The sequence below is a fragment of the Bos mutus genome, chromosome 10 (assembly GCF_027580195.1).
Source record: "Bos mutus isolate GX-2022 chromosome 10, NWIPB_WYAK_1.1, whole genome shotgun sequence".
Taxonomy (NCBI): Eukaryota; Metazoa; Chordata; class Mammalia; order Artiodactyla; family Bovidae; genus Bos; species Bos mutus.
In genome coordinates this window covers 11,019,520-11,046,702 of record NC_091626.1, presented here as the reverse complement: position 1 = coordinate 11,046,702, position 27,183 = coordinate 11,019,520, and the positions used below count along the sequence as shown (strand labels likewise).

Here is a 27,183-nt window from a genome sequence, read left to right as displayed (position 1 = left end):
AGGTGAGGGTGGGATGATTTGAGAGAACAGCATTGAAACATGTATATTATTATATGTGAAACCGATTGCCAGTCCAGGTTCAATGCATGAGACAGGGTGCTCAGGGCTGGTGTACTGGGATGACTCTGAGGGATAGGATGGGGAGAGTGGTGGGAGGGGGATTTGGGATGGGGAACACATGTACACCCATGGCTTATTCATGTCAATGTATGGCAAAAATTACTACAATATTGTAAAGTAATTAGCCTCCAATTAAAATAATTAATTTAAAAAAATACTGAAAGGCTATAAACAACAACAAAAAAAACCAAGTCCTAAGTAAGACAAATGCTTACCTTATAGACTTGTTATAAGAAAAATAAAAATAATATATGAAAAAAAAAGATTTACAAAATACCTATCCTCTACCTACCATTACATACATTATTTATTTCTTATAAAGCTGTCCTTTTTAAAAAAATATATTCACCTTCCTGTAAGAGAAGAAACAAAAATATGTGGACAAGTTATTCAGCCAAGATAACAGAACTCCATCATATACAGAGTGAATTACTGATTTGTGACACAAAAGTAAGCATGTAGCTTTAAAAGGACGCTTTGGTAAAGGTATTCCCATTCTTTCTCTAATACTGCAGGCCTAATAAAAATATAAGTTGCCATGTTACAAGGTGAATTTTATCTCACATAGCAATGTTTAGGCCAAAGAATCCTTGCAGAAAAGATGGCAAAATTAGCGTTGGGAGAGCATTTTATCATCCTTTCCTTATTGGCCTAACACTAGGTATAAGTCCACAGTTCTTTACCCAACACCCTCAGGCCCAAATGTGATTTGAAATTCAGAACTTTTCAGATTTTAGAACAGTAATATAGTACATGCAACATATGCTGAATATTATTCCAGCAGAGATTGGGGCAGCAACCTTTAAACAAACACATAAATATTTCTGTAGTAAAAAAACATGAATATTCATACTGAGTGAATCTGCACTAAATTTAAGGAGAAAAACAGTCATTTTTTAAAGTTTCAGATTTGGGAATTAGAAACAATGGATTACACATATGTATCTGCTAAAATGTGGTCATGGTTTTCATTAAGTAAAGTTTATGTACTTTTTTTCCCCAAAATAAAGCCACGAATTAAATACGAGTACTTTCCCTTTTTCTTTTCCCTTTTTTGGGGAGGGGGGTGTTTCAGATTCATCTTTTGCTTACATTTAAAATGATCTATATCATTCTTTTCACTGATTTTTTTAAAAAAATCATTAGTCTGTTCCAAAAGAAACAAAGAAGGATACAAAAACTCAACTCAGTTTAATTTTGTTTAGCCAATTAAAATGCTAACAAGTAAACTTACAAAAAAGGAGATACTAAAAAAAAATGGAAGACTGGGAGAATCTATAAATCTAACTTAAAAATCCATAAATCAAATGGTTCTAATGCATTCTAGGACTCCAGATTTTAATCATACCAGAGCTCTGGCTTGGTTTTATTTAAATGTCACAGACATAACTCATGGTTCATTATTTTCTTTCCAAAAAACAACACAAATCATCATTAAGGAAAATATTTAACAATCCAAGGTCAGTATAACAAAGCAGGTTATACAAGTACCTGAATATATTACAAAAGTTAAATATATATATTACTAAGTACACAGAACTGCAAACTCAGGAGGTGATTTTTTTTTTTTCCAGAAACTGGGTTATCTTTTTAAATTGTTTTATTGTGGTAAAATATACACAACATGAAATTTGTCATTTTAACCATGTTTAAGACTACAATTCAGTGGCATTAATTATATTCACAGTGTTGTGCAACCATCATCACTGTTTCCAAACTTTCCGATGATTTCAAACAGAGACTGAAACCGTTAAGCAATAACTCCCACTCTCCTTCCTGCTAACTCCTGGTAACTTAAAACCACTTCCTGCCTGTATCAGTTTGCCTATTCTAGGTATATCATGTAAGTGGGGTCATAGGACACTTGTCCTTTTGCACCTTGCTTATTTCATTTAGCCTAATGTTTTCAGTGTTATCCATATTGCAGCATGTATCAGAACTTCCTTTCTTTTTATGGCTAAATAGCATTCCATTGCGGAGAAGGCAATGGCACCCCACTTCAGTACTCTTGCCTGGAGAATCTCAGGGACGGGGGAGCCTGGTGGGCTGCCGTCTATGGGGTCGCACAGAGACGGACACGACTGAAGCGCCTTAGCAGCAGCAGCAGCAGCAGCACTCCACTGTACGTGTACACGACACTGTGTTTATACAGTCATCTGCTGATGGGTACTTTGGCTGTTGCAAATAAGGCTGCTGTGAACAGGTTGTACAAGTATCTGCTTTACTGTTTTCAGTCTTTTGGGGGTAAATGCTAAGGAGTTGACCGTTAAGTCACATGGTAATTCTGTGTTTAGCTTTTTGAGGAACTCCCAAACTGTTAGAAACTGAGGATTTTTTTCTTTAAATTATTTCAAAAGAATATTTTTCCTTAGGTACAATCTTAACATGCATAGTATAAAAAATGTTATACCATCAACTTCACAGAAGTTGTCTGAGGAATCATCATGCTTGGTCCACTGAAGAACAGCCTTCTGTGTTTCCTCACTTTAAACAAAGAAAATGGAGTTACTCTTTTTCTTAAGTTAACATTTCACCTGAAAAAGCACAAAATACTACTGCAAATAAAACACCAAACCTCAGAGATTCATCCACAGCTCCAAGTCGTTCAGCTTGCTCACATTCTTCAATGAGATTATTGGCTTCTTCAGAATACTAAAACAAAAGGGAAAGAAATAGAATTCAATTAATTGTATTTAAAAATTTTTTAAGAAGACTGTCTAAGGAATTTGAGGTTCTTTTAGAGCTAGCATCATCCCCTTGGTTTCAAAACTTTACAAGAAAAAAAAAAAAAATAAGCCTCACATTCCTCCTGAAGCTAAACTATAAGTAAAAGGCTTTGCTCTTTGTTTTGTTGGAGAACACAATTTACTATTATGTTTACAAAATAAAGAATAATTTATAGTCCAACAACTATCAAAATGTCCACTAAGAAAATCTTAGAGGTTAAAGAAATCAGTTGGCAAGGAGTCATGGCGCAGTGTTCCACTTTTCTAATGACCTAATTGTGAGCATCAGTTTTCTTTTCCATAAAATAAGTGGTTGGGCTAGATCATGTGCGTCTACGATCTATTTCAACTCTAAATACCATGATTCTAAAAATGCCCTGGAGGCTACCAAGTCTTATAAAAAGTACTCCAATATCTTTAGGTGCTTAAAATACATTGTTTAACAACTGTATTTCTTTGCAAAGTCAAAGTCACGATATGTATTCTGCTTGCTGTGTACAAGGGAAGTAATATGGATCATGAGACTTCACAACACACCAGGCATCACTACCATACAGCTAAAAGATGACACTGGAAGCAGGAGACCACAAATTCAATCACTCAACAAATATAAACTGAGTGCCTATTATGTCCTTATTGTAAGGATGATCGTACAAATGACTGTCCAGACAAGGACTCTTTTGAGGATAAAAGTGAACACTGAAATAACTGAAATGACATAACTGTTTGAAATGATTTGTTTCATCACACTGGTTGACCTAAAGACAATTCAACTCAAATACTACTTTCAAAAATAAAATTATTTTTATACATAATTAGGACTTCTCTGGTGGCTCAGTGGTAAAGCATCTGCCTGCAATGCAGGAGACATGGGTTCGATCCCTGGGTTGGGAAGATCCCCTGGAGAAGGAAATGGCAACCCACTCCAGTATTCTTGCCCAGGCAATATCATGGACAGAGGAGTCTGGAGGGATGCAATCCTTGGTGTTGCAGTCAGACACAACTGAGCATGTGCTCACACATACATAATTAAGTATAAACAGGTAAAGGCATATGATGTATAACTCTTAAATGGTTTAAAAAACTTTATGTATTTAAGCATGCTAAGACAGTTGAGGCAAAATATTAAAAATTAGTGAATGTTTATAAAAAATGTACAAATGTCTTTATATTAATCTTGCAACTTTTCAATAAGTTAAAAATTATTTCAAAATAAAAAAGTTAAAAGTACTTAGCAAAAAGTAAACAAAATTTGTTCAAAAGATAACATACACTTATGTATTTTAATATACCTATCTATATTTAAGCAAAAGTTGTTTATTATTGATTACCTGAATATTAAAATGTAAGTTAAAGAAAATAACTATTCCTAGCTCCTATTTAATAACTTAGTTAGCTTTGTAAGTCACATCTGTCTCAAAACTATGTCAGTGGCATTTTTTCTGGAGAAAAATAATTTTTCTAAGATGCTTATTAGTTTCAATGTTTTACAAAATTGCCCACAATCTTCTTCAAAGTTAATTTTAAGGTTAATTTGAAATCATCCTTACTTTCAACTGACTCTTCTCTGAAGATACAGTTTTTAATTGAGAAGACTTCCCTCCTGGCTCAGCTGCTGAGGAGTCTGCCTGCAATGCAGGAGACCCAGGTTCCATCCTTAAGTTGGGAAGATACCCTGGAGAAGGAAATGGCAACCCACTCCAGTATTCTTGCCTGGAAAATCCCCATGGACAGAGGAGCCTGGTAGGCTGCAGTTCATGGGGTTGCAAAGAGTTGGACATGACTGAGCCACTTCCACTTTAACTGAGAAAAATATTACTTCTACAGGTAAATATATGAAAATATTTTAGCCCACATATTTTCACAGTTCTATTCTTTGCCTCTAAGTACATCTCTTTAATAAATAAGATAAAAATCATCAAATAAATTATCTTCAAAGTAGAAATGAAATTGTAAGCTTTCTTAATTTAAATCCATTTCAGGTCAGAATTTGGGCCTCCCTCATAGCTCAGAATATAAATTTATCCAGTTAAAAGCAAGAGTTCATCAAGAGGAGACTCTTCCCACAAGGGGAGAGTCTCCAAAACACAATTGTAAAATTTCAGAATTTAATCTAATATACCATTTAAGCTTTCTTCACTTAATATGTAAAGTTCTTTCCTGCTTTTCATATCAATGAATATCCAGGTCTTTGTTTACAAGCTTTGTTATAATAAGTACAACTTGCTAAAGCTTCAAAAGCTGAAATTTGTTTTGTTCTTTTCTTTAAGCAGTCCACCAATAGATACTTTGAATAATGATTCTCTACTGATTTTGAAAATGCAACCAACATTTAGAGGGCTCCTTTATTTAAAAATGATCAATATCAATGAAGCATTCTTGGACTATTAATAGTTCTTCAAAGGCTCAAACATTTATAAAGTTGGATTGATGATGCAGAGCAAAGAAAGTCCACTACCATGCTGAAGTAATATTTTATTCAGTATAAGCTTCATCCCCAAAACTTCAGTCATTACTTAGTGTATATATAAATACAAAATCTTATTTTGTTTTTCAGCTGCTCAGTCATGTCCAACTCTGTGACCCCATGTACTGCAGCACACTAGGCTTCCCTGTCCTTCAGCATCTCCTATATATTTTGACAAATATATATATTTTGACAATAGTAATCATCAAATAGATAGAAGTAGTAACTTCTATCTTAAGTAATAACATATCACAGCATGTCAGGATACAATTATGTATGTACCTCAACCAATTACAATTCTGATTTAGTTAAGATTTCTCGGTTTAGTAAGGACATTTCTTGATTTACCAGGACATCGTTTCTTTTTCCTTAATATTTTATTATCTGGCTGTGCCAGGTCTTAGTTGTGACGTGTGGGATGTTTAGTTGTGGCTTGCAACTCTTAGTTGCAGGGTGTGGGATCTAGTTGCCTGACTAGGGATCGAACCCAGGCCCCCTGCATTGGGAGCATGGAGTCTTAGCCACTGGACCGCCAGGGAAGCAGGACACTGTTTCATCAAAATTTAATATGTGTATCATCCCCACAAAACAAATACTTCATCTTCAACTTTGAACTTTAAATGAATTTATACTAACATTCAGTGACAAATGCTTTTCTTCAACAGAATGAACTTCTGAAAATTTTACTTTGAGCATCAACTGAATGAAAAAAATCAAACAATTTCTGGGACTTCCCTGGTGGCACATTGGATAAGAATCCACCTGCCAATGCAGAGGACACAGGTTGAATCTCTCATCTGGGAAGATCACAAATGCCTCAGAGCAACTAAAGCCTGTATTCCACAACTGCTGAGCCTGCACTCTAGAGAAGCCCATGCAAAGCAACAAAGACCCAGCACAACCAAAAATAAATAATTTTTTTTTAAATTCTGGAATTAAAATGATTATTTGAAACAGCTGATGACGGCATCATTTAATTACATGCAAAGCTCTGCACTAGAGCCAACACATTAATAGCTATGACTTCATTCTTTGTGTATGAATAAAAAAATGCAGAATCAAAAATGATCAAAATTAGTTTAAATCTAACACAGAAAAAGTGCAGAACAGCCATTGCCTCTGGGGAAGGCGTATGGATTGACTGGGATGGGGTAGGAAACAACTTTCTAGGGTAACAGCAATGCTCTGTATTGAAACAGAAGCCTAAGTTACAAAGATGTATGCATTTAATAAATGCACATTTAAGATGTGTGCACTTCATTGTATATCAATTTTATTAAATGTACATATAAGCAAATATTAAACTCTATTCAATGATATACTTCTAATTATATATATATTTATATAGTTAATGACATATAGTGAGGGCAATGTATACTGATGCTTACAACTTGTTTGAAATACATCCAAAAAATAAAATGGTTTAATGGACGGCTAAAAGGATGAACAGATAGACAGATATGTAGTAAAGTGAGTTTATGAAAATGTTAATAGTAGAATCTAGGTGATTAGTATGATTAGTATGATCCAGTGTTCACATGAAAATTCCTTCAACTTGGCTGTATGTATGAAAATTTTCATAATAAAATATCAGAAAATTTTAATTTAGAACAGTTATTTAGTCTAAATGGAAAATCACACATCCCAAAATGATATGTAAATGTATCGTCTGCAGCTGCACATGTTAAGCTGTCTTAGACACACTCTTCTTAAAACAACCACTAACTTACAAAGTAGATGCTCAGGCTTTGTCAGCAGATCTGTGTGTTTTGATTTTCATATGATCAGTGATACTTCCATGGTTCTTATGGATGGTAAACAATAACACTTGTGTGAGTTATATATCGTCATCAACTGCTGTGAGAAGTGGAAATTCAGTACTTCATTTTTCATTAAACATGTACTTTCTTTTTCCTCTTTTAGTTCTTTCAGTCAAAAGGATTCACTGTAAAATTTTAAAAGTACTAAATAGTAATAAGTGGTTGATTTGCACCATGCAATGAAGGATAAAGCCACTATAAAATAGGACTACTCTCTCTATGCAGGACTACTCATCCTCTGCTTCTCATACATATTTCTCATAAACTTAATCTATAATTTCCCAGGTTTTTCACTGAACACAAATAGCACCTTAGGAGCTTAGGACATATAACAGGTATGATGCATACAAAGTGAAATGTGTGGAATATGTGTGAATCCTATTTGAAATTGACTATTAAGAGCTTCCAGGTGTCTCAGTGGGTTAAGAATCTGCCTGCAATGCAGGAGACGCAGGATATGCAGGTTTGATCCCTGGGTCAGGAAGATCCCCTGGAAGAGGGCACAGCAAACCACGCCAGAAAATCCAATGGACAGGGGAGCCTAGCAGGCTACAGCCCATAGGGTCGCAGAGTTGGACTGAAGCGACTGGGCTCGCATGCACATACATTAAGGTATTTACAAAACAACAAGAGAGACTGGAACCCTGACTTTGGTTATGTGGGGTTTTTAAAGTATCATCTGTCTTAGAGATGCATACAAAGTATTTGTAAACAAAATGATTTATCTCAGACTGGCTTTAAAATAATTGGGAGAATGGAGTGGAAGGGATAGATGAAACAAGATTGACCGTATATACTGGTAATGCCTTAAGCTGGGTGACGCGTACACAATTTGGGGTTCCCCCCTACTTTTTTTTTAAGCTTTAATTTAAAAAAAAAAAAAAGGTAAAGAAAATGGAGGAAAAAAGAATTAGAGCTGCTGAATACACATAACTTTCAAGGAGTATCACTGTACAGGGGAGCAGAGAAGTGAGGTTTTAGTTGGTAGGGGAAGTGAGTTTTTTAGTTTTGTCCAATACTAGACACATTAATAAGTATATATACAAACCTTGTAGCTTGCAGACTTAATTCCATCAGGAACTTCATCCTGAAAAAAATTTTAAAATGCTTTAGATGACAGTTATTCTATCTTCTGAAAAAAATATTTTATAGTTCTATGATTTATAAGAAGAATTCACAGAACAAATGACTGAAGTTAACAGGCTAATATTTAACTGAGAACAGTTAGGCAGTCTTTATATTATTTCTTAAAAATAAACAAAAAATTCAATAAGTCATGCTGTGGATTGATTACACATATTAGAACATGGAAATATAAAAACAGAATCTTGGCCATTACTCTTCTTAATGCTCAAACTGTCCCACATTTGACCACTAGGAGACTAAGGGCTGGCCTGTGTCTTTTCTATGTGGCCTGTGTCTTCAGCTGCACTGGTGTCTTTTATATGTTTCCCCAGTAATCTTTTTTAAAAAAAATATTTCTATTTATTTGGCTGTGCCAGATGTTAGTTGCTGGCATGCTGGATCTTTGTTTCAGCATGCAGGAACCTTAGTTGCCACATGCAGGATCCAGTTCCCCAACCAGGGAACCAAACCTGGGTCCCCTGCATTGGGAGCAAGAAATCTCAGCCACCGGACCACAGGGAAGTCCCTACCCCAGTAATCTTTAACAGCACTTTTTGTTTCTATTATGAAAAGACACTCCAGGCTCCTATATATTTCTTGTTCCAGTCTAGGAATCAACCATTTTTTAAGGAACTCTAGTTCTTTTCAGAAGAAAATGGTACTAGTTTTTAGTTCTGTGTTGACCACTGCATAACACAGGATCTATCTGCCTATTCTCAAAGTGATGCTGTTAGTAGAGATAATGACATATGTGAGAGAGTGCTGTAAGTTGCAGGGTCCTATTCCAATGCTAAATATATTCAGTGCAGTCCTGAAATAGATTCCAAAGGGAAAGACCCACACAGAGATGAACACTTTATTGAGTACTCATCTAGACTTTGAACTAGATCAATGTATAGTCTTTTTCTATGACCAGATATTTAGATGGTTTCTAATTTTTTTATATAATAAACCAGGTCAAATTTATAGGTTGATTTCAGCAGAACTGACATTTTTACAATATTCAGTACTGCTTTATGGTCATCTTTGGACATCTATCCAATTATAAGTGAAAATCTTTGTAGAATTGCTAGGTCAAAGGATATGTACTATTTTTATTGGCTACATCTTTCTAATTAATCTCCAAAAGACTTATCCACCAGAGTGTTCATTTCTTACTCCTGGACTAACGCTGAATATTGTTTTTCTTTTTCACATTGGCCAATTAATAATGGAAGTGAAAGAACATTGTTCTGATTAACTGTAAAGGTAATAAATAACTCTCAGAGAGAGTCCAGCCTCCATGGGCACACAATCTGCCTCATTCAAATATTCTCTGGAATCAGGGGTGCAAATCAAAAGATGTGCATTTTAAAGCCCCATTGTTGTGTTGCATTAGTCACTCAGTCATGTCCAACTCTCTGCAACCCCAAGGTCTGTCCATGGAATTCTCTAGGCAAGAATATTGGAATGGGTTGCCATTGCCTTCTCCATTGAAGCCCCGTATGAAGAACAGAATTTCAATTTTTTATTATTTTTCTATCTCCACTGTGTCCCAACGTATAACCTGAACCAAGTATATACATGAACTGAAAAAAGAAATCAAAGTGTTGACAAAAAGAAGCTGGTCTTAGTTCCTCATTTAGCTCAAAAAGGTATTAACAAAACATCAGCAGACCTTATGCAGTAGTGAGTTAACTGTGTTTCACCTTGTACATGTATTGCACATGTGATAATTGCACTGTACTCATGATGCAGTGTCCTTTTTTTTTCTTCTTTTGGCCACACCATGTGGCTTGTGGGATGTTAGTTACCCAACCTGGGATTGAACCCGGGCCCTTAGCAGTGAAAGTATGGAGTCCTAACCATTGGACAGCCAGGGAATTCCTGCAATGTCTTTTTAAGATACACAATGAAGAATATAATAGTGAGATGTCAAGATTTCAGTAATGTACAATATAAAATGCTAGATGGGACAGCTGATTATTTAGGCTGAAGCAAGTATTTCAAAGCATTTGAAATTATTTCTAATCACTCTTTAGTTGTGATAGACTGCCCTACTCAGGAACTATTAGAACTGAGACCAGGCTTGTCCTAAGAGGAATTAAAATGGCTCATTCCCTTGTTGTCATTTGGAGTGGAGCTCCTTGGTGTCTCTCTCCTCTACCCTCCCTTTCCTCTGCTCCTTGTGTGTACACCTTCGGCATATCTATTATTGGCTTATCCTAGATGTATTGAAATGATCACTTAGTGTTTCTCTTCCAGTACTTCGTCATGACAAGTGCTCATCTTACTTGCCCAGGTCCAGGTACATAGTAGAGTCTCAAAAATATTCATTATTGAATAAAATTACATTCAATTGCTAATTGCTAGTCCTTCACCAGTCTCCACTCCATCTCATCTTTCGCTCCCTACTCTCCACAATACTACCAATAATCTTTCTGAGTCTTCGGTCTAATTATGGCACTCCTCTGCTACACTAAAATATAAGAATATTTATGGAGTGAATAAATATTTTCTGTTGTTGTTGTTGTTTAGTTGCTAAGTCATATCCAACTCTTTTGCTATTCCATGGACTGTAGCCCACCAGGCTTCTCTGTCCATGGGATTTCCCAGGCAAGAATACTGGAGTGGGTTGCCATTTCCTTCTCAAGGGGAACTTCCCAAGCCAGGGATAGAACCTACATCTCCTGCATTGGCAGGCAGACTCTACCACTGTACCACCAAGGAAGCCCAAATATCTTTAAAAAAAAAAAAAAAAAAAAGACTTCTCTCCATCAAGAACCCAGGTCAAGAAAAAAAAGAGGGGGGAGGGTATTGGCATGAAAGGCACTTGACTCCAGTTCTACAGAAGGTGAAATAAGTAGGTTCTCTCAGTCTCTCAGCACAAATTGGTAGCTTTCACCGAATTATTTTATTTTAGTATTTCTGTGGGCTCAAGTCAGATAATAAACATCTTAAGGTTTAGCTTCTTAAATGCTACACTTGGCTGTTTTCTCTAGGATTTACAGTGAAATGGATTTCATCTGTCAGTCTGTCAACCTGGGAATCAATAAGCTATTCCTTTATACGACGTGTCTCTCAGGCTGTCCTGCCCTCTCCAATCTTCTTCTGAAGGTGGCAACCCCTAGTTCTACACTGTGTTAAAATAATTACAAGTAACGCTGTTGCAAGATGAGATTCAAATTTGCAATAATTGCCAAACTGCTTGTTCTGACTAATGTTAATAATAGCCCATTTAATGTGCAAGTGCAATTAAATGTCTTTAATAAGAATCCACCATAGTTTTAGCATTTTAAAAAGCCATATAAAAAAAGTACTTGGTAAATGTGAATTTCCTCAAATACTTTTCCTATTACTAAATATAAATACCTAGAATTAGTGAAATAAAATGAAATATTTAAATTGATATCATTTTAATGATATGCTCATGTTTAAAATAACTAAAAACTTGCTTTTCGTTCAGCTAATGATAAAATACTCATAAATAACACTTTACACTTGCCTTATTCCTCATACTAGACACGTATATGTAGCAATATTTACATGTATACAAATAAGCTGCTCAAACAACACTATCACTTTACACCCATTAGGATGGCTATTATCAAAAAAAACCCCAAAAAACAAACAAACAAACAAAAAAACACAGAAAACAGCAAGTGTTAGCAATTTTAGTGAAGTCATTCAGTCATGTCTGACTCTTTGCGACCCCATGGACTATAGCCTGCCAGGCTCTTCCATTCATGGCATTTTCCAGGCAAGAATACTGGAGTGGGTTGCCATTTCCTTCTCCAGGAGATCTTCCCGACCCAGGGATCAAACCTGGGTCTCCTGCACTGCAGGCAGACTCTTTAATGTCTGAGCCATCAGGGAAACCCCTGTGTTAGCAAAGATGTGGAGAAACTGGAACCCTTGTACACTGCAAGTGAGAAAGTAAAATGGTACAGTCAGTGTAGAAGACAGCATCAGTTCAGTCCAGTCGCTTAGTAGTGTCCAACTCTTTGCGATCCCTAGACTAAAGCACACCAGGCCTCCTTGTCCATCACCAACTCCCAGAGCCCACTCAAACTCATGTCCAACATGTTGGTGATGCCATCCAACCATCTCATCCTCTGTCGATCCCTTCTCCTCCTGCCTTCAATCTTTCCCAGCATCAGGGTCTTTTCCAATGAGTCGGTTCTTTGCATCAGGTGGCCAAAGTATTGGCGTTTCAGCTTCAGCATCAGTCCTTCTAATGAATATTCAGGACTGATTTCCTTTAGGATTGACTGGTTGGATCTCCTTGCATTCCAAAGGACTCTCAAGAGTCTTATCCAACACCACAGTTCAAAAGCATCAATTCTTCAGCTCTCAGCTTTCTTTACAGTCCAACTCTCACATCCATATGTAACTACCAGGAAAACCATAGCTTTGACTAGACGGACCTTTGTTATATCTACTACTGTGGGCAAGAATCCCTTAGAAGAAATGGAGTAGCCCTCAGTCAACAAGAGTCCGAAATGCAGTACTTGGATGCAATCTCAAAAGAGACAGAATGATCTCTGTTTGTTTTCAAGGCAAATCATTCAATATCACAGTAATCCAAGTCTCTGCCCCAACCAGTAATGCTGAAGAAGCTGAAGTTGACAGTTCTATGAAGACCTATAAGACCTTCTAGAACTAACACCCAAGAAAGATGTCCTTTTTATTCTAGGGGACTGAAATGCAAAAGTAGGAAGTCAACAGATACCTGGAGTAACAGGCAAATTTGGCCTTGGAGTACAAAATGAAGCAGGGCAAAGGCTAACAGAGTTTTGCTAAGAGAACACACTGGTCATAGCAAACACCCTCTTCCAACAACACAAGAGAATACTCTAAATATGGACATCACCAGAGGGTCAATATCAAAATCAGATTGATTATATTCTTTGCAGCCAAAGATGGAGAAGTTCTATACAGTCAACAAAAACAAAACCAAGAACTGCCTGTGGCTCAGATCATGAACTCCTTATTGCCAAATTCAGAAGATAGCATGGTGTTGCTCAAATAATTGAACTAAGAATTACCAAATGATCCAGAAATTCTATTTCTAGGTATATACCCCAAAGAACTGAAAGTAGAGATTCAAACATAATTTGTACATCCATGTTCATAGCAGTATTATTCACAAGAGCCAGAAGGTGAAAATAACCCAAAAGTCAATCAACAGGTGAATGAATAAACCAAATGTAGTACACACATACAGTGGAATATTATTCAGTCTTTAAAAGAGATAAAAATCTAGTTCATGCTCCAATATAGATAACCTGGAAAATATGCTAAGTGAGATAAGCCAGACACAAAAGAACAATTATTATAAAGATTCCCCTTATATATGAAGTACCTAGAGTAGTCAAATCCATGGAGAAGGAAAGTAAAATAGTGACTTCCCATGGCTGAAGGGAGGGAGGAATAGGAATTTATTGTTTAATGAGCATGAAGTTTCAGTTTAGAAAGATGAAAAAGTTCTAGAGATGGATGGTGGTGATGGCTGTATAACAGGGTGAGTGTATTTAATGCCAATGAACTGTGCACTTAGAAATGGCTAAAATAAATGGTAAATTTTATGTTATATATATTTTATCTCAATAAAAGAAAGTAAAATAAAAATATGTACTTTTAAAGGAAAAAAAATGCTTTCATTGAAAAGGATAAAATTCTCTGCTTTCAGAGTAGAATATTTCAAATTTTAATGCTCTCAGAACTCCTAAGCAAAGCCAGTGGTTTTGTTCAAATCCCTGCCAAGGAGGAAAATGAATACATCCTCAGAAAAGGGGAAAGACTGCATTTGTACCTCAATAAATTTCACTTTTTTAATACTACATACATAACTTTAGTTAAGACATAAGAAAAACAAATAATAAACCAAAAGGGACTTCCCTGGTGGTCCACTGGTTAAGAATCTACCTGCTAACACAGGAGGCAGGGGTTCGATTCTTGGTCTGGGAAGATCCCACAGGCCATGGAGCAGCTAACCTGTGCACTCCAACTACTGAGTTATAGAGCCCACGAGCCCCAACTACTGAGCCTGAGTTCTGCAACTACGGAACTAGCGCGCCGAGAGCCTGTGCTCCACAACGGGAAGCCACCACCACGAGAGGACTGTGTGCCGCAGTGAAAGGAGCCTCCACTTGCTGCAACGAGAGAAAGTCTGCACAGCAACCAAGGCCCAGTACAGCCAATAAAAAATAAATAAAAATATCACACCAAAGAGCAATAGCTTTTACTACTCTCAGTAATAAATCAAGAGATTGTATTACCCATAAAATCTAAATTCTACTATTGTGAAGACAGAACAATTCAAAATAGGCTTTATAGTCATAAGTTTAGAGTTTTAGTACGTTGATTTTAAACAACGTTATATGGTGACTGCAGCCATGAAATTAAAAGATGCTTACTCCTTGGAAGGAAAGTTATGACCAACCTAGACAGCATATTGAAAAGCAGAGACATTACTTTGCCAACAAAGGTCCGTCTAGTCAAGGCTATGGTTTTTCCAGTGGTCATGTATGGATGTGAGAGTTGGACTGTGAAGAAAGCTGAGAGCTGAAGAATTGATGGTTTTGAACTGTGGTGTTGGAGAAGACTCTTGAGAGTCCCTTGGACGGCAAGGAGATCCAACCAGTCCATTCTAAAGGAGATCAGTCCTGGGTGTTCATTGGAGGACTGATGCTAAAGCTGAAACTCCAATACTTTGGCCACCTCATGCGAAGAGCTGACTCATTGGAAAAGACTCTGATGCTGGGAGGGACTGGGGGCAGGAGGAGAAGGGGATGACAGAGGAAGAGATGGCTGGATGGCATCACTGACTCGATGGACGTGAGTCTGAGTGAACTCCAGGAGTTGGTGATGGACAGGGAGGCCTGGCGTGCTGCAATTCATGGGGTCGCAAAGAGTCAGACACGACTGAGTGAACTGAACTGAACTGATATTTAACCTAAGGATTCAAATATTATTTTAGTTATATTGGACCCTTTCAAAAATTGCAATTATTCCAAAAACGTGACAGTTCTTAAATGTATAGACTGTTCTTACTGAGTGACAAGGCTTGACGGCACAATCCCTTCTTCCACACTGGTTGATATCATTCCAGAAAGGACATGGCCTTTTCAGGTTTACCTGCAAAATAAAATTAGAGAAAAGTTATAAAAATAAGAATCTCAAGATTGTAACAGACAGATGTTGAATTATGATACTATAACCTGGTCATGTTATCAGTTGCAATTATTCTACTTCATCCATTTACCAGTTGTCAAGTTTCAGTGATGGTATAAACACATAGCTGGTCTAAGCAAATTGGTAGACTTGGTCATAAAGACAAAATATGCTACTAAACAGTTCCTGAACAGATGGCAACTGGGAGCCAAAGTACTTCATGTCATCACTGCTCAACTTAGTCTTTTTTTTTTTTTTCAACTCGAAGCCTTTCAATGAAAGTAATAGCTAACAGACAATTGTGAACACAGAGTGTACTGCAGAGTCCAATGATCAGGTTTTCTATACTCTTTCAACAGATATCTCAAGATAAAACATCACAAGTTACTTGTTAAAATAATACTGGTCAGAATAAAGTCATGCTTCTTAAAAATACTTCTTTTTTTAAATTAATTGGAGCAAATCTGATGTTTTGGAATGTTATGAACAACTCATGACTTCGATAACAATATAATAGTTTCTGTTCAGACTTCAATTTAACCAGCTAGATTCCAACACTAGAGTTCAAAACTCAGTTTTTGAAATTAAAAGTATTCAATGGGTCATTTCAGAACCATATGGTTCATTCTTATGAACTGTGTTTTCCTAATATAGCCTTGCTCAATTTTAAATAATAAACACAATTTTGAAGGTCAGTGATTCCTAAGAAAATGTAATTATCCATTTAAGCTTTAAGTATTCCTATACCACCCCACAAATTTTTAAATACCTTGTAATATCTAAAGTAGTCACTTTCCAGGAGTTTTTGAAGTCTTGGGAAAAGCCTGTAGTTATTAAATTTATCAATGGTTTCAACATCACAGGTACAATCATCCAAGTAACCACTAACCTGTTACAAAGAAAATGGAGTATTATATCAAAATATCATAGACACAACAGAGTTTTTTCCTCACATGGTTATGATAAAAGAGCCCTTTACTCAACCAGCCCCTAGCCTCTTGCCTCCATATAATTTTCTGAGCTGGGAGATGGCCATAATTGAGTAATGCTATTGCTCTTACTATATACCTATAGGAATGCAGTGGATACCATTTGTAGGGAGGGTGTACTGAGCTCAAAATGATACACATATTCCCAAAGAGTTGGTTCCCTGCAGCCACTCAGTATCCCCACCCCACCCTCCAGACTGACCGGGGGTGGGCTTCTAATCCAAAACGAGTCATTGTCTCCACTCCAGGACCCTGGAATTGAGGCTAAGAAGGAGCGATGTCTCCCCATGTCACTAAAGAAGTAAACTCAGACCATGTTCCATCACGTGAACTGAGGAACACATAAGCCAGCTAGCTGGCAGAGAGAGGAGAGATTCTACAGAAGAATCAGAAGAAGCAGAAGTAGAAGATGGAGAACATATGCTAGCTGAATTCCCTAGAGGTTGCCTGCTCCCACTTCTACCATCTTTCCTGAAGGCATTACCACCCTTGAATTCTTTGAGACCCAGTATTCCTATAATTCAGTTGTCTCTGTCTTTCCTTTTAGTTTCCAACAGGATGTGTAGGTCACAGACAAGGTTGGTGAATGTAAGAAGTGATACTGAATTTATAAGTGAAACAATAATTTGTTTTAAGGATATAACAACCCTCAAATATTGGCCTTGATAAATTTTATAGATTTGAAATAATGCTAAAAATTACTTATCATCAGCAACACTGAGATGGCAAATTAACCCACAAAGCCAATCCTGATCTTCAAATGTTTAAAACCAATGTCCTAATTGTATTTAAGAAATCAAATTATTAAATCATATTATAATCATATGCAGTGGGAAAACATATTATAATCAGACAATGTTATCAATTGTGAAGGTAAAATTCTGAGATATTTATTTGGGATTAGGCAAATGTCTAACAGAATTAATTAAGCATTGCCTTAAATAAGTAAAAAACACATTATGGCTTTTTAAGTAACTTAAAAATTTTTTTTAATATACAGCATGCTGCAGAAAAGAGATCCTTAGACTTTGGCCTGAATATCTGCATTATAAACTACTTTGGATTATATTTCTGGGAGATGTATTGCCAATAAAATAATAACTTAAAAGTCTATTGGTAAGGAAGCAAATAAAGAATAATTCATTGAAATACTGAATTTAGGTGTTCTCCTTTTGGAATATGTAAAATCCGACACTATCTTTTAATTTTAAAACATCACAAAACAGTAAGGGAAATTTTCACCTAAGAAATAAGAATACTGGGAATGATGACAGCAATATTCAAGAGATAAGTTGTTTGTTTGTTTGTTTTTTATCCAATTTGCCTAGTCTTATTTGTTTTGGACTAAAGAATTCAGTTTCTAGAAATCTGAGCTGCATATTTTGTCACTGTAATAACTATTTTCATTTCATATGCAAATGTGTCCTTGTTTCCTGCTAAAAATTTTCTCAGTATACAATAATCTTACAATAATCTTAGAGTCCTAATTCTGGGTACCAACAAAACAAAAGTGCTTCTGTGCGTGTGTGTCTAAGTTGCTCAGTCGTGTCCAACTCTTTGTAGCTCCATGGACTGTAGACTGCCAGGCTCCTCTATCCATGGAATTCTCCAGGCAAGAATACTGGAGTGGGTTGCCATTCCCTTCTCCAGAGGATCTTCCGGACCCAGGGATTGAACCTGGGTCTCCTGCATTGCAGGCAGATTTTTTACCACCATGAAGGAAGCCCAAAGTGCTTCTAACATAGATGATTTGATTTTTCATGCCTCTTTCTTTTTGTGCTTTCAAGGCAAAACTTCTAAGAACATAAAATAAGCTACTGTTTCTCCCCTTGGATACAAATTATTACACAAAGAATAATAGGCCCAAAGGCTGCAAAGGCCAAAGGGACAGGGGACAGAGAGTCACATTAAATCACAGAAGAAAAAACACAAACAGACTGAAGAAGAAGGGTTTGAGGCAATCCATTTCTCCCCCTGAGGAATTCATTTTTAAGGCAAAAAACTATCCTCCTCTCTTTTGGGAAGCTCCCCTAAGGTACCACTCACCCCGAGCTGGGTTAACTGTCTCTCCCAAGAGCTCCCACCACACTCCACATACTCCTACACAAGAATGACCTCACTGTACTGAATGTATCTATATTTCACTCCCTCTCACTAGAGTTAAGAACCCTGAGAGCAAATTCATGTTTGTTCATTTTTGTATGCCTGGGACTGAGCACTGTACTTCTAGAAAGCACACAGTAGATGCTCAACGATTTTTTTTGGTTTGGATTGGTGAATAAATGAATGAAAGCTGTCCACTGTCACTGATTCACTGGAGCCCAGCACCGCGCTGCCTAATTGTAAGTAGGCACTTTCATGTCACCTATACTGGAGGTGAGTGCCCCAGGCCATGCCAGGTCAAAGGACAGAAAGGCACGCACGGGAGAATGAAAGCAAGCACCAAAGAAACAAATCTCTGGGTCCAATATTCTGCTGATCACATCCTAATTACAAAGAAAGTGATAAGAAGCTCCAAACCAGAAAGAAATACATGATACCTCCAAAGCAGAGGTGGATTATAGCCTAGAGGCCACTGAGAAGAGAAAGCAGGACAATGGTCGATTCAGAAATCTTCTGCCCCTTACCTTAGATATTAAGTGGGAGGTATTATCAACTACAATTCAGCTCGAAGGGCAGCTAAGGAGGTGGAACAGGGGTGACAGGAGCTTCACTGGATGGAAGAGTCCAGCAAAGGAGAGGCAGGAAGATACTTGGAAATCCAAACCATCTGACTGTTCGGAGAAGCTTGCCAACAGGCAGCAGAACCTGATCCCTGGAAGGAAGTCTAGCAGGTATGATACCAGACCCAGTTCTAGAAATTAAAGAACCATGTATGTTACCAGAACAGTCTCAGGAAAAGTCTAAGGTAGAATTCCAGTTAATGGACCCAGAGCAGAACCTTGAAAATGAAGCAGAGTCCTATTACCTAAACTAAGACCAAAAGATGGGTGCTGATATATAAGAAGGATGGCTTGGTGCTGTCCTTCAGAATGTGCTATGGGGGCATAAGTAACCACTATCATATCTCCCAAAGTGAAACAGAACTGTGGCCCTACCATAAGAATTTGAATTTTTAAAAAAATGCACTCCCCTACCTGCTCCCACAACACACACAAGTGACTGATGAATGCCAAAGTGTGCAGCTTGCTGCTCTGGGCTTCAGGTAATAATCAGCCTTGGCGGGGCAGGAGGCCAAATGAATAGGAAGCAATGGAAAGGCCCTTGCTGAGGGGTGGTAGCTATATGGACCGAAGTAGGCCTAACACTATTCAATCCTGGTCTTTTAAGAGTAGGGAAGCCTTTGAAGGCCTTACATTGCTTTCTTCCAAGCAACCCAGCAATCCCCTTCTCCCACCCTCGAGGGGAGGCAGTGTGTAACAACAGGGTTAGCAGGCGGGCTCTGGAGTTAGGCCTTCTAGGGTTGAGTCTCATCCCTGATACTTCTTAGTTGTTGACATTCCCCATGCTTTTCAACCTAATGGCTCAGCAGTAAAGAGTTCACCTGCAATGCAGGATACTCAGGACACCAGGGTTTGATTCCCGGGTCAGGAAGATCCGCTGAAGGAGGAAATGGCAACCCATTCCAATTTTCTTGCCAGGACAATCCCATGGACAGAGGAGCCTGGCGAACTACAGTCCATGGGGTAGCAAAGAGTCGGACACAACTGAGTGACTAACACTTTCAATTTCCTATCTGAGTACAAAAATACTGAGGCAGTCAAAAAGTTTGTTGGAATTTTTCCATAAGAAACTATGGAAAAACCTGAATGAACTTTTTGGCGAACCCAACAGAATAGTAGCTCTCATCTCAAAGAGTTCATATCAGGATAAAATGACCTAGAGTAAAGCCCAGTAAATGCTGATCATTATTATTACCCTCAGTTCAGTTCAGTCACTCAGTCGTGTCCGACTCTTTGCGACCCTGTGAATCCCAGCATGCCAGGCCTCCCTGTCCATCACCAACTCCTGGAGTTCACTCAGACTCACGTCCATCAAGTCAGTGATGCCATCCAGCCATCTCTTCCTCTGTCGTCCCCTTTTCCTCCTGCCCCCAGTCCCTCCCAGCATCAGAGTCTTTTCCAATGAGTCAACTCTTCGCATGAGGTGGCCAAAGTACTGGAGTTTCAGCTTTAGCATCATTCCTTCCAAAGAACACCCAGGGCTGATCTCCTTCAGAATCAGACTGGTTGGATCTCCTTGCAGTCCAAGGGACTCTCAAGCGTCTTCTCCAACACCACAGTTCAAAAGCTTCAATTCTTCAGCACTCAGCCTTCTTCACAGTCCAACTCTCACATCCATACATGACCACTGGAAAAACCATAGCCTTGACTAGACGAACCTTTGTTGGCAAAGTAATGTCTCTGCTTTTGAATACGCTATCTAGGTTGGTCATAACTTTTCTTCCAAGGAGTAAGCGTCTTTTAATTTCATGGCTGCAATCGCCATCTGCAGTGATTTTGGAGCCCCAAAAAATAAAGTCTGACACTGTTTCCACTGTTTCCCCATCTATTTCCCATGAAGTGATGGGACCGGATGCCATGATCTTCGTTTTCTGAATGTTGAGCTTTAAGCCAACTTTTTCACTCTCCACTTTCACTTTCATCAAGAGGCTTTTGAGTTCCTCTTCACTTTCTGCCGTAAGGGTGGTGTCATCTGCATATCTGAGTTTATTGATATTTCTCCCAGCAATCTTGATTCCAGCTTGTGTTTCCTCCAGCCCAGCGTTTCTCATGATGTACTCTGCATATAAGTTAAATAAGCAGGGTGACAATATACAGCCTTGACGTACTCCTTTTCCTATTTGGAACCAGTCTGTTGTTCCATGTCCAGTTCTAACTGTTGCTTCCTGACCTGCATACAGATTTCTCAAGAGGCAGGTCAGGTGGTCTGGTATTCCCATCTCTTTCAGAATTTTCCACAGTTTATTGCTCTACCACTGCTTAAGTGTTTCCAGTGATAGGGATCTTAACTATTCCCCTAAAGCACCCTACAACATTGTTTTTTTAATGAACAAGATTTAAAAAAAAAAAAAAAGCCAAGTTTGCAGTTAAAATTCTCCAAAAATTTTACATCTGTAGCCCACAGAACCGACAATCAAAAGTTAACTCCACTACTTTCTCCATTGACTCTGATTGGTTTGAACCAAATTCCAAAATATAAAAGGCAAGGGAAACGAAAATAACACTGGTCTGCTTGTTCTCAAGTTTTTGGATACAGGTATCCTTTACTTTGCAACAAAAGACAAAATAAAAAACACTATCAAAATAGTTTTTTTCCTAAAGAGTTTTCTTGTGTCCTAAAAACTTCCAGTCCTACCATAGACTATTATTTTTTTTTGCAAAGCACTGTAAGAGTATACTCCTCATACTTGAATGAAACAGCTTTTAAAGTGCTCAAAATGTGCTTTACTTGGCAAAGAACTTTAGTTGCACTTAATGTTACTGAGTTTTGTGACCATTAAAACATACACACAAACACACACACATTCATTCGTTGACAGAGCAGACTGGAACAACTCTGTCAAAAGAAAGCGTAGACGCACCTAAAAGACTCTATCCTGGGTAGTAGGCAATTTTCTAAGGACATAAAACACTAAGAGCAATTTCTGCTTTAAAGTCTTGGTCTTGCTATAACTAGAATCATTGTTAAATGACCCAAAGCATAGCAACCAACATGAAACACACTTTGCCACATGCTTTGTTCAGAAAACGCTGGAATGCAGGTGGCATTCGGAGCCAATGACATCTCTCCAATATAACCTGTTTCAAAGATCCCTCTGATTAACTTTTAATCCTGGGCTTATTTCCACCCACCACCCAACATATTTTCAAGTGTCTTTTCCATTGTCCTGCCACTCTGACTAACACAAACTTTTTTAAATTGACCTGAACAAGACACCCAGACAGGTAAAATACATATACATAGAGTCTATCCACAATGCGTCCCAAGCAAGAAATAATCCACTTCTGACGTAGCCATTTTGGATTATCCAAACTATTCCCCTTTCATTAGGCTGATGGAGATTTACTGAATTCAAAGAAGTGGACCTGAGTGTTTATTAGCACCAACTATATTGAGTGACAAAACATTCTGAGTATAAAAGTTTACAAACACATTTCTAATTAATTTCACTGAAAAAGGTGTCCATACTGCCTCCATACCTGGCTTCAATATCTCTTCTTGAGATGATTTCTTTAAAATGCATCCTGGGATTCTATGAATTGGGACTAATGTTCAGTTATATTCATTCTCTCTAATGGTGCATAATGAGAAAATAATTGTCGAAAAGAAATAAACTCTGAAAAATCTTCACTTACTTCAAGCCCATACCTGCTACAATACTATTTTAATTTAAAGGAAGGGTGAGTCCTGATTTACAGGATTTTTACACGAAACTGTTCATGTGTTAGACTTCACTGACTTGTATACCAAAAGGTTTAAAAAAAAGCCAATTTTCTGTGTAAGAAAAAATTTTTTTAACATTTTTTAACATAATGATACGAGTGGCAGTTACGAGGGGATGAGGAATGTACAAGGGAGACTCATAACTTCCAGACAACTGGTCACTAATTGTGGGCAACTAAACTGAAGCACTATTCTCAAAAGAACTTATAACATACAGTGAAAATGGTTTTACTAGGATGTGATATCAACTAACAGGCATATGCAATAACTAAGTTTAAAGATTCACTGGGGGGGGGGAAATGCATTGGGAGCTATCAACCCATTTTTAATTAAGAATATACTTCAGCTAGTGTAGCATTCACATATTTGCTAAGCACCAATTATGCACCTCATGCGAAGAGTTGACTCATTGGAAAAGACCCTGATGCTGGGAGGGATTGGGGGCAGGAGGAGAAGGGGACGACAGAGGATGAGATGGCTGAATGGCATCACCGACTCGATGGACATGAGTTTGAGTGAACTCCGAGAGTTGGCGATGGACAAGGAGGCCTGGCGTGCTGCAATTCATGGGGTTGCAAAGACTCAGACACAACTGAAGGACTGAACTGAATTGAACTGAATTATGTATCAGTCTGTGTATTCTGGAGTGGCAAGAATTGATACTAAATTGTAATTTTCTAATTAACTTTTGATCTCTCAAAGTCTGTTCACATTAGGCCTCAATAAATGCCTGTTGAATTCAGTCCAATTATTTGTAGAGCTTTGCACATACTTCATTGGCTTTCTGAGGTCCAATAACTACATGCTGCTGCTAAGTTGCTTTAGTGTGTCCGATTCTCTGCAACCCTATGATTGTAGCCCGCCAGGCTCCTTCATCCACAGGATTCTCCAGGCAAGAATACTAGAGTGGGTGGCCATGCCCTCCTCCAGGGGATCTTCAACCCAGGGATCACCTGTGTCTCCTGCATTGCAGGAGGATTCTTTCACCCCTGAGCTACCACAGAAGCCCTAAATACATGCTGCCCTGGGTCAAATCAGAACCCTCATGTACAACAAGCCAGGCGCCCACGCAGCAGTGGTGAGGAGTGATGGTGTGGTAACTCAAGGCAGAAGTGGTAAGGACAGGCAACAGGAAGGAAGATAGGGCTACAACTAGCAACAAAAAAAAGAATCAAAAGGACTCTGTGGCCAATGCTAATAGAACCAGAGAAGATTTGAACTTTTATTGCCAAACCTTAGGTGAAAATTGGCTTTTTTAGTTTCCAGCATGGACAGAGGAGCCTGGTGGGCTGCAGTCCATGGGGTCGCAAAGGTCGGACAGGACTGAGCGACTTCACTTTCCCTTTTCACTTTCATGCATTGGAGAAGGAAATGGCAACCCCCTCCAGTGTATTGCCTGGAGAATCCCAGGGACGGCGGAGCCTGGTGGGCTGCCGTCTATGGGGTCACACAGAGTCGGACACGACTGAAGCGACTTAACAGCAGCAGCAATATTTATTAACTAAAACAAAAAAAGAATACTGAGGATCCCCGCCTCTCCTCAAGCCCCGAAGAACATGATTTACTAAACTGTGAGCTCTTCAGGGTGAGAATTATGCCACTGTATTTCTGTATCACAAATTCTCAGATCAATTTACGTTGTGTTTATAAATGTTTGCTGAATGGATCATTTGCACCTTCCCTTTTCTTTCTCCACTTTTAAAATGTTATCTCTCCTTCTGATTTGGTCGATACATAGATGTCGATATGTTTGTCTCCATTTTTCTCTTCATGTTTATTTGTTACCATCCTCTTCCTCCTCTTCTCACCCCCATCCCTTCCATTACGGAAGGTTCCATAACCATAACGGAACTAAGTAAGTTAACAGTAAAATCTACTTAAAAGGAACAATTTGGATACCCATCCCTCAATGTTGTATAAAATGTCGTTTTTATCAACAGAAATCAACCAAAAGGTGACTTTTAATGACATTAAAATATCACATCTCGTGGATGCCAAAAACCTGTACGTTTCTTTAAATATTTTGCTCAAGGAATCCACATGTCTTACTAACCGAAGGAAATAATTATAATAAGCTTGTAATCAAACTTGTACACTGAGGACCGGTCTCCCAATTGGGACCAGCAATACGGATGCCGCGGTTAAAGAGTTCCACTACACTCAGGAAAAGGAAAGGACACAGAGCAACCGCGGCCCCAAAGACACCAGGCAGTTGAGCTTAAGACACTGAAAAGCCACACGAAGCCATCTGAGGGCAGCCCCCTTCAAAAGTCTGTCCTGACCAGAAAGGGTGGAGAAGGGACCCAGCAGAAGCACAGCCCACGCTGTTCCAAGCCAAATTGGAAGTTAAAAAGACCCAGGTTCTGTGAAAATAACAAACAGTGTGTGTGTGTGTGTGTGTGTGTGTGTGTGTGTGTTCTGTGAAAATAATAAATAGTGTGTGCACAAACCAACTAGGTAGAAACAGACAACGGTGTACCCATACCTCTCGCCCCAAGCCTGATCAGAAGCGCGGGAGGGCGTCCTGACATCGGTTCAGGGTCTTCGGGTGGGGGACCTGCTCACACCAACCCAGGAGAGCTGCAGAGGACCCAGCCCCGGCCAGGGAGCAAAAGCACAGGGGGCTTCTCCCGGAAGGGTGGAGAAATAAAGACACACTTCCCGCGCCCCACCTGCCCGGGCGCGCGGGGCGCAGCGCAAGGCGCAGCCAGGGGTCCCGGGACCTGCAGCCCCGCCGCGCATACCCCTTACCTGGCAGAAGCACCTCTGCGCCGCCGTCTCTGAGGGCTGCTGCTCGCCGTGGCCCAAGCCCAGCAACCCCACGGCGACCAAGAAGCCGATCAGGAAGCCCCAGCGGCGGCCCATAGCCGCTCCAGCCGCTTGTCGTGCCGCGCCTCGGAATCCCCAGCGCTCGCGAGCAGGCCGTGCGTCCGCAGATGAAGCCCGCGCGGGCCAGCCCCCGGCCGCGCCCCACCTCCCGGCCGCCTCCCAGGCCCGCCCTCGTCTCTCCTTCCTCTCAGAAGCCGCCACCTCTCGCTGCAGCCTGCGGACGTGCCGGGGCGCCCGCGCGGGCCGCCCGGGACCTGAGGCCCGCTTCCTCCCCGCGCGTGTGGCTGACGCACCAACCCTCTTCCCGACTCCGCCTAGCCCGGAGAGCCGCGCCCGCCCCCGCCTAGAGTCCCCTGAACGCCCCGGGCTTGTGTACTCGACCAGGCTGCCGCCACCACCTCCGCGCGGGAGTCGGGATCCTCCCAGCTCCGCGAGCCCGAGCCGAAGCCGGAGGGGTTTGTGTCTCCCGGCAGGGCCCCGCCCTAGCCTCCTCATTCCTGGCCAATCCTTCCGTATCTCAATGCGAGGAAATCAAACCGTGAATTACGTGTCCAAGGTGGCCCTGGCTGAGTCATAAAGCTGAAAAGGATACTTGTGATCATCAATACCAGGGCTACGTATGTTGATTTTCTAGTAGTCACATCAAAAGAGCAAAAAGAAGCAGGTGAAATTAATTTTAATAATAGATTTATTGAAACCAATATATGCAAAATATTTCAAAAAAAACTCAATATTCAACGATTCATAATATATTTTACATTTTTAACTTTGAAATCTGTCATGTATTTTATACAAACTAGCCACATTTCATAGTCAAGTGTGGACCGAGGTGGGAGATCACTCTATTTTATAGGAGGAAACAGGCCCAGAGAGGTGAGGGGATATGACCTAGGCCTGGCAGCTGGCGTGAGACAGCCAGGTCTTCTGAGATCAGCCCCGGGACTGGTCCGTCAGCTTTTTTTGTTTGTTTCTTAAAGGATATACTTTTCAAGGTGAAACTGGAAAGCTCTCCAATGTCTTACACATTGCATTAAAAGTTAAAATATTTCCGTTTATTTTTTGGTAAACCATTTTTTGTTTTTTCTTAAGAAGTCATCACTTATTGACTTAACTCTAGAATATGGTAGACCTAAAATAGGTTTTATACTCCTATTTTTCTAACTGAGAAAAATAGGCATAAAATTTATATACATTACTAAAAAGCACTTAGTGTGATAGAGGTGAGACTCATGCCCTCTGCTCTGTCCATCGATGCCAGTGAACATGTAATTAAAAAGTCACCAGTCATCTGATACCCTGGTGGACCGGAGTAGCTCTGATCCTAGTATTTATAACATGCTGCTGCTAAGTCGCTTCAGTCGTGTCCGACTCTGTGCGACCCCATAGATGGCAGCCCACCAGGCTCCCCCGTCCCTGGGATTCTCCAGGCAAGAACACTGGAGCGGGTTGCCATTTCCTTCTCCAATGCATGAAAGTGAAAAGTGAAAGTGAAGTCGCTCAGTCGT

At 39.3% G+C, this 27,183-nt stretch overlaps 1 protein-coding gene across 1 annotated transcript in view; it reads right to left on the bottom strand.

Moving 5' to 3' along the window:
• Window positions 1-26,139, bottom strand: part of ERO1A (endoplasmic reticulum oxidoreductase 1 alpha) — a 53,317-nt gene extending 27,178 nt beyond the window's left edge. The window contains 6 exon segments of the mRNA XM_070377277.1: window positions 2,531-2,604; window positions 2,696-2,772; window positions 8,182-8,220; window positions 15,294-15,377; window positions 16,183-16,302; window positions 25,601-26,139. Coding sequence (XP_070233378.1) covers window positions 2,531-2,604; window positions 2,696-2,772; window positions 8,182-8,220; window positions 15,294-15,377; window positions 16,183-16,302; window positions 25,601-25,714 — 508 coding nt within the window. The 5' untranslated portion in view covers window positions 25,715-26,139.
• Between the last annotated feature and the right edge of the window lie 1,044 nt (window positions 26,140-27,183).